The 14,614-nt window shown below is 39.6% G+C and overlaps 1 protein-coding gene and 1 long non-coding RNA gene across 11 annotated transcripts in view; one reads left to right on the top strand and one right to left on the bottom strand.

Moving 5' to 3' along the window:
• Positions 1-2,699, bottom strand: part of LOC121926462 — a 50,844-nt gene extending 48,145 nt beyond the window's left edge. Inside the window, exon 1 of the long non-coding RNA XR_006103021.1 lies at positions 2,661-2,699. This is a non-coding gene — a long non-coding RNA (uncharacterized LOC121926462). The remainder of the gene's footprint in view (positions 1-2,660) is intronic.
• PALD1 (phosphatase domain containing paladin 1) overlaps positions 1-14,614 on the top strand; it is a 155,125-nt gene that overhangs the window by 96,828 nt on the left and 43,683 nt on the right. For all 10 annotated transcript variants that reach the window (XM_042459462.1, XM_042459461.1, XM_042459466.1 and 7 more), the window contains 8 exons: positions 1,672-1,767; positions 3,286-3,420; positions 4,017-4,133; positions 4,798-4,977; positions 6,729-6,926; positions 7,976-8,116; positions 8,942-9,013; positions 10,143-10,283. In XM_042459462.1, coding sequence (XP_042315396.1) covers positions 1,672-1,767; positions 3,286-3,420; positions 4,017-4,133; positions 4,798-4,977; positions 6,729-6,926; positions 7,976-8,116; positions 8,942-9,013; positions 10,143-10,283 — 1,080 coding nt within the window. The remainder of the gene's footprint in view (positions 1-1,671; positions 1,768-3,285; positions 3,421-4,016; positions 4,134-4,797; positions 4,978-6,728; positions 6,927-7,975; positions 8,117-8,941; positions 9,014-10,142; positions 10,284-14,614) is intronic.

Raw genomic sequence — 14,614 nt, 5'->3', positions numbered from 1 at the left:
AAAACAAGCTTGTACCATCCTATATTGCTCCTCTATTTTGCTGTTTTTGCAGCAAGGGGAGGATTGGCTTTGTCAGGTAGCATGTATGGCTATGGCAGTAGTTTGTGTGGGTTTTGTCTGAATGTGGAAAAGGTTTTAGACTACAGCTTCCAGAAAAGCTAGGTTTTCTGAGAACTGTAGTGCAAAAAACAAAAACAAAACATTTTTCCAAACTCTGAGGCTAGGAGATGAAGAGTAGCAGAATCTAATACTACCTCGTTGAATAAAAACAGGAACGAGCCATTTTATGCATTTTGTTTTTCACATGAGTACATTTACAGTTTTATTTTAGCCCAAAATATGATAGGATGTACTCAGTCAATGAATGTTTGCTAACATGCAGTACGTCACAATATTAAAATCCTTTCTAACCCTCTTACATAACTTTTTTCATACTAAAGTAAGTGGCACTCACATGTGCTTAGTTTGGTTGAATCTTGCCTATTGACTCTCTGCACCCCAACCCCCAAAAGGTGTGGCTGAAAAAACTTCATGCAGGAAAACTTTCAGTTCACTCTTAAGCATATTTCTTAATCTTTTTTGATTAATGACTTCAGGCCGGATTTATCTTAAAAGATATCAAGTAAATATTAATGGAAGACAATTATATAACGTAACAGATTTCCAACTAACACTTGCCAAGTTCTCTTTCTTTCTTAAAATGACATGATCTTTCTTTCTAAATAGAATTAACTTGTCAGACCACTACATTTTCCGTATGGAGAGCCAGAGTGGCTCAGTGAGACAGATATGCCAGGAATACTTGATCAGACCTCTACTCAACTGCAGTTCTCACTTGGTGACATTGGCAAGTTACAGTCTCTGAGCTTAACCAACATTACAGGGCTGGTGTTGATAAAAAGGCAGGCTGTGTGTGGGAAGCACATGTGTGGCATTTTGAATTCCCTAGAAGAATCATCGGGTAAAAATAATACATTAGAGAGGGACTGTGATTCTTGTTTGAATGTCTTTGGTGAAAAAACATGGCAGGTGAGAATGATGTCAGTCTTTGGAATTTTAAAGTCTGAGTATCTGAAGAATCAAAAAAAGGATGTGGCAGGCATTATTTCTTTACGCTTCTGTGCCAAAGGCCACTTTGCTGAAAGGCCTGCAGTGTAGAGCACATGTACAGCTGCTGAAAAGTTGGTGGAAACAAAAAAGAAGTACTGTGACTGTTTCAAAACTGCAGGCTTGATTTCTCAGTGCAAAGCACTAGTAGACATAGGATGAAGTACATTGTTTTTGTCATTTGTTATAAGGGACACAATTTCACTATGCCATTGTATTTAATGGGACTTGAGCATCCATGGATTTTGGTATCCATGGGAAGTTCTGGAATTAAACCCCAGTAGATACAAAGGGCCCACTGTATATACACAGTAATCTTGAGTTTTTCTATTCCCAGTGAGACAGCTAGCCTCCTATAACTTTCCCTCTTCAAAAACTCTTCTTTAATATATATATAGAGAGACACATGTGTTTTTGTGTGTGTGTGTGTGTGTGTGTGTACACATAATTAGATTATTTGTAAAAAGGTTTCCCCCCACTGAAAACACAGTATTCAGCATGCACTGTTCCAGGATGATATGTTCACAACTGTCTATCATTAGTTTTTGTGTGTGTTCATTTCAGGCAAACAGCACCAAAGAGTATTTCCTTCAGAGGACACTACAGAGCCTTGAGCGCTATTTCTACTTGATAGCTTTCAACTATTATCTTCACGAACAGGTGAGTCGTCTTCTCTGAACTCCCAAAAGAGTAGTGTGCATTTTTGTATCCCTTCCGGGGGCTCCCAAGTGATACATTGCAGATCCTCATGGCATGAGACAGAATTATAGAAGCAGGTCCAGGATTTAGGATCTGCACACAGAAATGCATGCCAGCCTCATGCTCATTTTTTTCCTTTCTTGAAAACATTTATTTCCTCTCTTTTCCATTGAAAAGCAGCCAAGGGTGGCTCATAATTTTTTTATTTATCCTGTCTTTCTTCCACAAACAAGACTCAAGGCAGCAAGGTTTTATGAGCTATCTATTTAATATGGAAGCATAACAACTCAATATGCAGTCATAAGAGAAAAGAGAAAAGGCTGCCAAAAGTTGTTTCAGATTAAAGAAGAACATTTTAGCTGTTTCACAGACTAAGGTGGACAAGTGGGGTCTCTTTCACTGAAGGCATTTTACAGTTACAGTTGCCCCTCCGTTTTCATGGACTTCAGATCCGCGACCCTCACTTACTTGAGAGAGGAGCAAATGGGGGTTAAAATGGGACATTCACCCATGGCTGCTCGCAGGTATGCACCCCTATTCAAGCCTATGGGGCTTGAATATCTGCGAGTTTCCGGTTTTGCCGAGGAGGGGGTCTGGAACGGGTCCCCTGTGAAAACGGAGGGCTGACCCTAATGAGGACACCCAAGAGGACTTTCTCTGTAGCAGCACCTAGGAAGTCCACTAGCAGAATTTTCCTTGTTTAATAGAGCTTGGGCAGATTTACACCTGAACAGATTCTGATCTCAGATCATTTAGTTCTGCTCTAAATAATCTTATACTTGTATATGATCACAGTTAATAAAGGTTGTGCCAGTGAGTTTTATGAGAGTGAAACATGGAATAAATCACCTTACCTCATAGAAGTGGTTTGGATAGTTGCCATTCCCTCTCCCTTTTCCATGTACATTTGCCCCTCCTTTCTTGTGGACTTGAGGTTCGTCTTGAATATTCATGAAGGGATGATCTCTGTTATTTTCAATGGGGCTTGCCCCCGTCGCTTGTTATTCCTTGGAGGCAATGTCAGAATCAATGTGAAAAAAGCTGCCAAAACATATTCTGTGTTGTGTGTCATTACAATGAAAGCATGTGTCCAGTTTTAAACATCATGAGTCAAAGAAAAGAAAATGTCAGTACAATTGTCAAATCAATGAATCCCTGAGACGATTTAGTATGTGTGCTCCAAAAGAGAAAATGAAGCCCCATCTTAACATTTGTGTTGCAGTAGCATCAAATTTGGCCATTTTGTATACCATTCCCTCTAACACCCCCCCCCCCAATCAACACAGTGTGATCTGATGCTGAAATTATGGCTGGATTAGTAACAGCAGGGGACTGATGTACCCAGTGGAGTAATGGAAGCATAAATGCCTTTGGTGCCCTTGTTCTTTTTGTCCACTATTTAATAAGAATTACTTGGGTTCGTAGCCGGTTCCTAACACTGTCATTGTTTTTTCTCCTTTCTTTCTTCTGGACTGGCAGTACCCCCTAGCTTTTGCTCTCGATTTCAGCAGATGGATGTGCAGGCACCCTGAGCTGTACAGGCTTCATGCAAACATGAACTTGTCAGAGCTGACCATCACAGGGGAGCAAATCACAAAAGGGGCACGAGTACTGGTGAGTGAACAACTGTGAATGTTTTGGGTCCTCTCCTGTCAGCCTGTCTTCACTGTCTGATCCATCAAATCTTGCATTGGGAGACATTTTGGACAACAGCTTTTCTGCCACTGTTTCTTTGTAAGAACACTACTTGTGCATACTGCCAATCTTGGGTTAAGGAATCCAATTGTTTCTTTCCTCCTCCCCACTCCCGTTTGCAACTGATTGTCAGCACCCTTGTGGTGATACAATTTTATGTTGCTTTTCAATTGGTCTCAAATTGTAAGTGAGAAACAGTCTTCCTGACATTTTATTAAAGTGTGGTTGTATTTGTGCATCTCTCCATTGACTGTACCCATAAGAACCTGTAGAGATCTAGCAAATCCTCTGTTATCAAAATGTACTGAATCACATTCATTTGATTCTGGTGCTGTAAATTTCCATTCTTTAGCTTTTGATTAGTTAAGAATTTGGAAGGAGTTTGCCAGTGACTGCTCTAGATTCTTCCATTATGTTCTTGCAGAAGCAGGGAGTGTTTGAGGAGACTGCTTTTAGTAGAAAGTGTGAAGAGTACCCATTTAACCACAATCTCTAGTATTTTAATTCTGCCATAGGTGGTGGATGATCGGTTTTCTCCAGATGTACTCAGCACAGTCAAAGAGATGAGAGTGGCCAATTTCCGGAGGGTTCCCAAGATGCCTGTGTATGGGATGGCTCAGCCAAGCTCCAAGGTAAAACAGATAAGACAAGGCATGGTATGTCTACATGGGTCATTTACATTGGTTTCCCTCTGCCCTTGCATCACCAACTTAGACAACGCAGGACAAAAGGCCTGATTTCAGTGCTGATTGTCTTTATTTGGGAAGGCCAGTTCCACACTGAATCTAGGCCATTTTTGCCTTAAACCAGTTCGGTAAAATTCACCATTTGCTCTGGATCTTCCAGGAAAATCTGGTGGCTGTTTACACAGCGCAGAGTATTCTGAAGGAGAAATTTAATAGGAATAGCAATAAGTGTATTTTTTTAAAAAAAATTATCTACCTTTTCTATAAAGACAGTTGTCACGTTCATTATATGTTTTAACTCACTACCCTTCCACCAAATGCAGAAATCTCTTTTTACCACCACTGTGCTGTTATGCACTCAGAGTACATATTTTTGTGACTGAAACACCTGCCCATTTAGACTGGTTATAATCAAGGAATGGTCTGGAAGAAACACTGGGAGCTGGAGCATACTACATATTTTTTACATATATTCATCTGGATCCACTTGAAATATGATGGGAGGAATGGGAAAGATCTATCAGTAATCTACAAACCCCACAGTCTAACCATCACAGTTACTTTTTTTCCCTTTAATGCAGTCATGACTGTGATGATCATTTCTGTTTAGGCTATTGGGAGTGTCTTAAACTACCTGACAGATGCAAAGAGGAAATATTCCCACATCTTGTGGGTTAATCTTCGTGAAGAGGTGGTTCTGGAGGGGAATGAGCAAACTTACACTCTCAGGGAAGTTTGCAATCTGGATCAGCAGATAACCGTTCCAGTAATGTCACCTGACCAGCTAGAGGTGAGAGCTGAGATATCTTTGACTTTCCATTCTTTCTGCAGCTGGGGCCCTAGTACTCTAAATAAAATTCTCATCATTTGGAAAGGGTTGCCGAAAGGTGTCTTGGGAGTATGTTAGCTGTAGTAGTAGTAGTAGTAGTAGTAATAATAATAATAATAATATTTATTTGTATCCCGCCTCTCCCTGTATTGGATTGAGGTGTGTAAGTGATTTCAGCTAGGATGGGGTATGTGGAGTGTTGGCAACTGGGAGGGTGGTGGTGGGTTCTGGGTGGCAAAAGTGATTGTCCATTCTATTTTTGCACTTCCCACGTAATTCGTCAGTGAAAATGAAGCGCATTCCCTTGTACAACATAGACGTGTGCTCAGCTTCAAATATTAAAACTTATTTATGGAGAAGAGGAAGTCCAAGTTGCTCAGACTTTCCTCATTACATTTTCCTGCTTAATATTTGTTCCCTAAGAGTTCATTATTTAAATCAGGCAATAATTTTGTCATGAACATGTTGAAAAATATTTCTTTCCATTCAAATGAAGCTCAAGATTGCCAGTGGTCATGTTGGCAGAGGCTTTGTGGCAGCTATGATGCAAAAAAGTAACTTTTCCAAGCTCTGATTAAATAATATGACAATTCTATTTATTATTGGCTGCTGTAGTCAAAGTTACAAAGATCCTCATGTGCCCAGAAATATTTTGTATTCCTCTCAATTCTGTATAAGGCAGTTCTATATCTGTTTGGTTCCAGATATACCAATGGATATAAAGTCCAGCTCATCTAACAGCATAACATATTGAGGGGGATTTATAAAGGAATATACAGTCCTCCCTTGCCTTACGCAGGGGATCTGTTCCGAAACACACACACGCACGCACGCACGCATAAGGCAAATTAAGTGTATGCTCAAGCCCCATTCATTTGAATGGGACATGCCCCCATGGCGTGCACTGTTATTTGCCATATTAAGGCTCGCTGTCCACATGACCTCCAGTCCATGTATAGTGAGTCCATGTATGGCACGGGTGCACTGTATATATAATATATATAAGATATACATATAGAATATACAGACCTGGTTTAAACTGAAGCAAGTTTATATATGGACCTATAGGTTTTTAGACTTCAGAGGAATGCAGAAACTTTGTGGATGCATGAAGGCATGCATTGTATTTCCAGGGGACTTATTGATCTTATAGAATTGTGGAACTTTTTTCACATAAGTATGGCCTGTTACAGACAGCCAAAATAAAGCTGCTTCAAGTCACAGTGGAGGTATGGTGTTTCAATGATGCCTGCATCCTAAGAGTCCAGAAGTCGCACCAAAGCCATGCTCCAGCCCTAAGGACTGGAGCGTGGCTTTGGTGTGGCTTATGGACTCTTATGACACATGCATCATTGAAACATCATACCTCCACTGTGACTTGAAGCAGCTTTATTTTGGCTGTTTGTAACAGGCCTATGGGATTATCAGCCATTTACTCATTGAAAGGAAGTCCACCTTCCCTACTCTCACATCTGTTCATACAAGCAAAAAATATGAAAGTCAAGGCTTCCTGTTCCTATTTGTTTGAGAATGTCTCTCCCAGTGTCCTCTAACTTGGTGCCCTCCCACCATATTGTACCAGTGGCAGTGCTGAGTGGGGATGATGGCAAGTGTAGTGCAACACATCTGGAAGATGATGGGTTGTTCTCTTTTTGATGAGTAGTGACTTTATATTGTTTTGGTTTTGTATGGCCTTATTATATATCTTTCAGAAATTGGAATCTGTCTTGAAGAATGACTTGCTTAAATCTCAGAAATGGATTGAAGTTTATCTGGAACAGGAGAAGCAGATGAAAATGTTTAAAACCTGCCTGACGATGCAGGAAGTATTTAATCAACATAAGAGCACCTGCCAAGGGTTGGCATACAAACGTATCCCAATTCCAGACTTCTGTGCTCCCAAGGAAAAGGTAATTGCTGTACAGCCCCTCCTCCCCTTTCTTTCATTTGTAGGAAAAGTGATTATAGAAGGTGTCCAACTTTAAGAGGACTGCTGACTAGTATTTTCCTAGCAGCTGTGTCATGGGTGCTTTCTTTGGGAGATAAAGTGTTTAGTAGGGAAAGAATTATACTCCTGTACATGCAGTGTAGATTGGCCTTGAGGCCATGTGTTTGTCTAGGGACAGCACAGGGACCCATTACTTCCTTCTTTGTCTTTCTAGCTTGGTCTATGCCTGGATTCTTCCACAAGTATGGGATTACAGTTCCCATCATTTCAAACTAGCATCTTGTGTCGGGTGGAGTGATTTGAGCTATAGCCAAGCATATAAGGAGCACCTCAAATTAGGGAAACCTTGGTTTAGATGCACTTTTGTAAGTTAGTCCCTTATAAGGACATTGCTGCCCTCAGTTGGTCTGAACTAGGGTAGTAGTTGTGTTTGGCATTGATGGCTCTGTGTAATAGTATAAGAAGAGATGGGCACTGACTCTTTTATTTAAACATTACTCAGGTTTGTCTAGTGTTTGGGTATATGTGGTAGAACTTGAGTCACTAGTGCTGCATGCTTAGGGTGGGACTTCAGGGACTTGGGAATTGGGAGATCCATGTTTAAGTCTCCACTGAGCCATGAAACTCATTGGATGACCTTGAGTCAGTCACTGTCTTGCAGCCTGACCTATCTCACAGGATTTTTCTAAGGAAAGGGGGAGGCAGAGGAGAGTCCCATATGCTACCTTGAGCTCACTGGAGAAAAAGCAGGATATAAATGTAAGAAATATATAGTTTATATCTAGGCTCATTAAGCACCAATATGGTCACCTGATCCAAGTCTATGTTTATACAGCTGTAGCTTTATGTAGAACCGAGTTCAAACTCATTACAGGAGTATGTTTTAGTTGAAAGGTAAAAGATGCCTCAGAAATGCTGTTCAGTTGTCCAACTGAGTCATTGTGGAATTAATGGATCATAGATTCCCAGGAAAGACTAAACTTGTTTGTGTCTTTTGTTTTCTCTCTGTAGAACTTTGATCAGCTGTTAGAAGCAATGAAGGCTGCTCTGGCTGAAGACAGCCACAAAGCTTTTGTGTTCAACTGTCACAGTGGTAGAGGAAGAACCACCACAGCCATGGTTATTGCTGTCCTCACCCTTTGGCATTTTAATGTACGTATGCATTTGGAGGGCAATGTCTCATTCTTTGAGTGGCCTGGAACTGTGCAAGGAATAAGCCAAATATTTCTGATTGCAGGGCTCATAATCCTTAATGGGAAACATGCCAGCTTTTACACCAACTTTGGAAGTTTAGAAAAAACAGAGGTAGAACACTAATGAGACACCTATTGGTATTGGTAAATGATGGCCAGCTTTGTATCCCAACTATAAAAGATTTGGTTGAGGAAATCCTTTCTTAGAATGACCTCTGTTTTATAGAGCAGGCTTACTGTTCATGTTTATTTTTGTTTTGATTTTATAATGGTTCATGATTTTAAATGAAATCTGCTGGACTGGAGCGCAGTTTTGACACAGCTTCTGGCCTCTTGAGATGTGTATGCCATTTAAACAGCATACCTCCAAAGTGACCTGAAGCAGCTATATTTTGGCCTGTCTGTTCAGGCCCTACGCATAAGCAACTTACTCTGAAATAGTTCTGTCCTGATGTTTTGAGCTTCACCTCCCATGCTTCTTCACCATTGGCCATGTTAGTTAGGGCTGATAGGAACTGATATCCATAACATCCAGAGGGTACCATGTTTGGAAAGTCTTAGTTAAGAGATAAGGGAAGAGGTTCATGTGTAAAATAACAAAGACAAAGGAGAAATGTCTGGATCTATACTCAAAATTTTCCTGTGATTCTTTTATGATATATCACTAACTTACTAAATACCTCTAGACTGGATAAAGAATTGTTCATAAATTCTATAGTAGGCTTTAAAGATAATTTCTTGCAGGGCTTAAGAATCAAATTCAAGACTCCTCATGTTGTTGCAGGGAATCCCTGAAATAGTCGAGGACGAAATTGTGAGTGTGCCTGATGCCAAGTACACTAAAGGAGAGTTTGAGGTGAGAATCAACTAATAATTTGGGATTTGGATTGTTCTTTAAGCAGTAGTTCTGAAATGGTCTTTAACATTTGCATTTATTTGTTGTTGCTGTGTTCCTTGAAATTGTTTACAACTTAGGGTGACCCTATACACACACACACACACACACACCCCTACCTACCTACCTACCTACCTACCTACATATATACACCTCCACACCACCACAAGCAGTTGGCCCTTGACATTTGCAACTTTGGCATTCACGAATTTGGTTATTCGTGAGTTTTCAAGGGCTATCCCGGCCCCTCCCATGCTGGGGACAGCTTGCCAGAGCTGACCCAGGCATCGCAGGGGAGGTGGGAGTGGATCGTGTGCTTATTCACAAATTTCCCACATTTGCGGTGGTCTTATTACCCTGCAAATGTGGAGAGCTGACTGTGTGTATGTTTGTGTGTATCATTATTTTATTTATAGTTTTTTTGTGGGTTTTGCGGGCTATGTGGCCATGTTCTAGAAGAGTTTATTCTTGATGTTTCACCGGCATCTGTGGCTGTCATCTTCAGAGAATGCTTGCACGGAAGTGAATGGGTTACAACATATTTTAAAACAATACAGATTAAAAGCTATACAAATCTTTAATAACAAACAGTATAAATATAAATGTTATCTAAGAGGTAGTTAAACAATTTATTTTGTTAAAAACATTAAAATTTGTTTTAAATGTATATAAGCCATAAAAACCCACAGCTCATCATTAAAAACTTATCCCATTCAGCTTCTAAAAGCCTGATGGCATAAAAATCTTTTAATAAAAATGATGTCACAAATTTTCCCTCCATTTTTCTTTTATCCTTTTACAAAGCAAGCAGGACAATATAATGCCAAAGCAGAATATAGAGAGTAGAATTCTCTGCATTACAGCTCTTAGAATCCATGAGCCAGTATGATTGTATGGACTGAATTTCTGGGATTTGTGGTCCAAATTTTTTTTAAAAAGCTTTCAAAGGTCTGGCCAAAAGTGATCTCTGGGGGCAAGTTTGTTTCCTTGTTACTCCCCCAGAAGAAATCTTCACCAACTCAGTATTCACTCCTTTGGAGGGGACTATTTTAGCTTTATGATAAGTTGTACTATTGTTTTTATCTGATAGGTGGTAATGAAGATTGTCCAGCTATTGCCGGAAGGACACCGAATGAAGAAGGAGGTAGACATGGCACTGGATACTGTGAGTGAGACAATGACACCCATGCACTATCATCTGAGGGAAATCATCATATGCACCTACAGACAGGTAAGATTGACCCTGGCAAGGGTAATCACAAGCCTTTGGATGTGATTTTTGTACTCCTGTTTATCTCTTGTTATCCTTCTTTTTTTTCCTATATTGCTGTTTCACAGTTATTTAAGATAGGTAGATATGTTTCTTCTTGGTGATTGACAGAGTCAGATGTGCATATAAGATGGCAGGGGTACAATAGGAAGAAGATCACACATCTAGAAGGAGATATTAACTCATTAAGCAATTGATTTGCTAAACCTGTCCAGCAATTTCCCCTAATACACTAGATTCCCCAGTTAAGTTTAAAACCTCTGCTTTAGATTTCCTAATTAATGCTGAAGAAAAAATACTGCTTTAGTGAATTATGTCATTGGAATTGCTTAGAATTCATTAGGGTAGGGACCTCTCCTTCTGCCACACTCAAGAAAACCAGGAAGGCCTGATGTCTCAGGAGAAAAAATATTAGAATTTGAAAAAAAGTATCATATGGCTCTGTTGTAAGGCAGGCTTTTTTCTTTGGGAAGACTAGAGGGAGTGGGAAAGGGCAAGAGAGAACGTTTTACAATCGAGGTGTCAGAGAATAAGAGCTGCATTTGGAAAAGAATAAAAGGGAATATTGAAATTTAATGGAATAGAATGGGAAGGGGTATGCAAGTCTCAGTTAAAATGAGAGCCATATGCAAACATCCCAGTCTCAAATCCTACTTTTGGTTTTGTTCCATTCTTTGTATCAAGCCTTTGTATTTCTGTATTCAGCCAGGAAATTCATGGTTTTTTCCTAACCAGTTTCATCTCAATACAGAGTTGGGCAAAGTGTGTCTGTATGGCATTTTTGTGACTCTCAGTTCTCCTGGATTTGCCTTTTTCTGGAATAAGGGGGTGAATTGCTTTTCCAAAAATGCATCTTTTATATGAATGCTAGTCAATTTCCAATGTGCACAATAGCATGGCAACTCACAAGTATATCCTCTGCAGCAGTTACACTGAAAAAAGCACTAAAGATATACCTACTTAACAGAGTAGATATGTTCCTGGGCTTGATTTCCTTAACTTCTTTAATTTGGTACCAGAAGAAGAAATAACATGGGTTCCTACATCCCAGTAACCTTAGTTCAACATGTTTCAGCATACTTTTTGTTCAAAACTAGCACTAGGTATGTATTAAATAATCAAGTGAGCCTTGCATAAGGAAACAAAAACATTCTGAAGCTTATTCAAAATGGAATGACTTTTTCTTCCACCAGTCTCCTCTTTTTTATGATTTCCATTTTTATGGCCAATGCTTTTAAAAAATGGTTGGAGGTACCTTGTGAAGGAGTCTTGTATGCTTTCCTCTTTTCTCTCTGTTTTGATATTCTTGCATATTCTGAATAGGATTCTGGAGGTATCTTCTGTTTACCCTTCCTGTTGATGGCAGGCATACACATTATTTTTGAGCTCAAGCTTTAATGCATTGTTTACTGCAAACACATTGCTGCAACCTGGCATGGAAAGTTTGTACATTTCCAGCCCTCCTCCACAATCCTTTCAGTACCAATGTTGCTAGCTAGCTAGAGGACAGGGAGGAAAAGCAGAGGCTGAGTGGGCACAAAAAGACGATGTAAAATGGAGATTCTTTGTCTCTTTGTTAACTGAGGTATACTTGTACTTGCATTTTTGCATGATTTTTCAAGGATGTTACAGGAACTTTAAAAAAGAGAGAGAGAAAGATAGGGTGTAGAGGAAATATATGTCCAAATTTATTATTAAATAATTTATACTCTGCCCTGTATCAAAGATCTCAGGGGAACTTCCAGGTAGCATTAAAACAAGTTAAACGGTTTAAAACAACACAACAATTTTAATAAATCTGAAAATCAACAGTAATAAGTTAAAATATATTTAAAAGATTGAAAAGTTTTTCAAACTATGTACAACTTTATTTAGGATGAATTAGCGAGGTCCAAAGGCTTTGAAGAACAGTCAAGTTTTAACTTGGGAACATAAATGGTATGAGTAGTTTGCATTTTAAAAAATTCTGGGGCCTCTCCTTCCCTCCCCTCACCGAACTTCACACCACTCCTACCATCATTTAAAGCATTTTAAAGGGAAGCAGATGAAGGCCACAGCCCTTTTCTGCCCCAAAGTAGGCGTTTGAGGAGCACTGGTGTCACCCTCCCCTTATGGTGTCACCTGGTGCGGCCTGCACCCCCCCCCCCCAAGTGACGCCATTGCTTTTCAATGGCGGCTGTCTTTTGGTTTGAGTTTGCCCCAACCTGAAACGATACATAACTGAGCTGCTTAGTTCAGAATCTAGAATTGTGACGGAAAAAGTTGATGCTGGAATTTGCTTTTCACTGCTGAGTTTATCACCCTACCTATGTTGGATTTTCTATACCCAACCAGCTTGGCAAATACCTTGTCCTCCCAGGTATCCTGTATGTTTGCATAAATCAATAACCCTCCTGTCTTTACATGATTAAGACTAAAGGCTGAGTCAGGACTAATTCACACATGATGTTAACTGCAAGGTAGCAGTCAAAGTCTATTTTTGTGAGGGTGGATCTGTGTGTCATCAATATGTATGTAAACTGTGAGTTTTGTTGTATAAAACTATTGCATGGGATAACTTAATGCCATCTTTGCAGCCTCGCAGGAGCCATCATTATTGCAAACAAGTTGCTCTAGACAGGGATGCTGAACTATGTGGCCTAGTGTTTACAAACCTCATGACAGTTCACCCCTTATGAAAGCATTTTTCATGCATTTTTCAGTGCTGGCCTGTTTTAACCAAAGAACTTAGGTTTCACAGTTGCATCACTAACCTTTAGCCAACAGATGGCAGGCAAACTCCTATTGATTTTCTGGTAATAGAGAAGAGTAATGTTTAAATCACATTAAGGGAGAATGTTCTTGTATGTTCCTTTGTCAAGGTCCATCCTCCCAACTAAGTATTCCAACTCTTCATCCTCCAACTAAGCATTGGCTCATCTGTACATAGACACTGACTGATGATTAGCACATGTGAATAGACCAGTTTGTGTAATTTTTTTAAAAAAAATATTATATTGAGTATATATATAACACTGCAATGCAAATGTAGTTTTGACTCAAACTTCAATCAACCATGTCTATGTGAGTATGAAGGCTTTGCTTCCTCCTTCACTCTCACTGCAGTGCGTTGAGCTCTGCCTTAGAGTAACTGCTTCATGCACATATGAAAATGTGCAACATGAAAATTGGTGGATGAAATGTAAACCCAGTCTCACTGTGCTATATTAGCTATCCTTGAATTTAGTATTGCATGAATTTTAAATAACCACAGATCATTTTACATAAGCTGTACAATTCAATTTTTTTATCTTCATCTTTCAGTCTGCTGAACACTAGTGCTGTAATTCTTTACTAATTTTCTTCCTGAAATAAAATTTTAGCAATTTTCTTACTGCTGAAAGAAAGTCTTTAAAAACCACACATTTTTGAAACCACTTTACAATTTGAAACTTACTCTACACAAAATTTGCACCAAGCTGCTTTGTACAGAAAACAGCTACTTTTGTGCAGGAAACAGCCTTTTTTTGCACAGAAAATAGCATTTCTCTGCAGAAAATGCTGTTTTCTGTATAGAAAATTCACAAAGCAATAGCATGCACATTTCACGTAGGATTATGGCTGTGCTGGTTGGAGGTGAAGAAATGTGCAGTTCAAGAACACAAGCCCCACCCTGCTATTAGGGATTCAGGTGTTTGCAGTGAGTATGAGATGCCACTGGGTGGCAGGTTGTAACAGTTAAACTCAAATCAAGGCTAGTTCCCAATGGTTGAGTTAATATGCATATTTATTGACAAATTTAAGCGTAGAATGATTTGAATCAGGCCTGGGGTGCTCCTTTACCCTTTCCTACTTAAATTTCACAGAGATGGTGTCTTGCAATATACTGCTCTATAGAAAACATGCCGGGTAACTGTGTTGGCCATTTAGTGATAGTGATGGCCAACCGAAATGTACAATATACTTGTCGCAAGCTTTCAGAGCTCCATAGGCTTCTTCATCAAGCAAAATGTTACAAGCCAAACAGGAGGGGGAAAAACAATTGGAGATGTTAGGTTAGTGTACAGCCGGCATGGGTGAAATACTGTCCTCAATCTGCACTCAGTCCCCATTTCTCAAAATTAGAAGAGTTTTTGTTTATTTTTGTCTCTAACTCTTGTTGATACCCTATAGTACCCAGAGAAACAGAGAAGTCTCAGGTAAATAACTATTGGTGGTTAGCATCTTTATGTCCCAATTGAGAATTATGTGGCTGATGAAAAGAGCTTGTTGTTGGGGTGTGCTATCAAGTTGTTTTCAACTCATGGCAAACC

This window comes from Sceloporus undulatus, chromosome 3, assembly GCF_019175285.1.
Source record: "Sceloporus undulatus isolate JIND9_A2432 ecotype Alabama chromosome 3, SceUnd_v1.1, whole genome shotgun sequence".
Classification (NCBI taxonomy): Eukaryota; Metazoa; Chordata; class Lepidosauria; order Squamata; family Phrynosomatidae; genus Sceloporus; species Sceloporus undulatus.
Note: the sequence above shows the minus strand (reverse complement) of the source record. Positions and strands in the feature narration are given on the sequence as shown.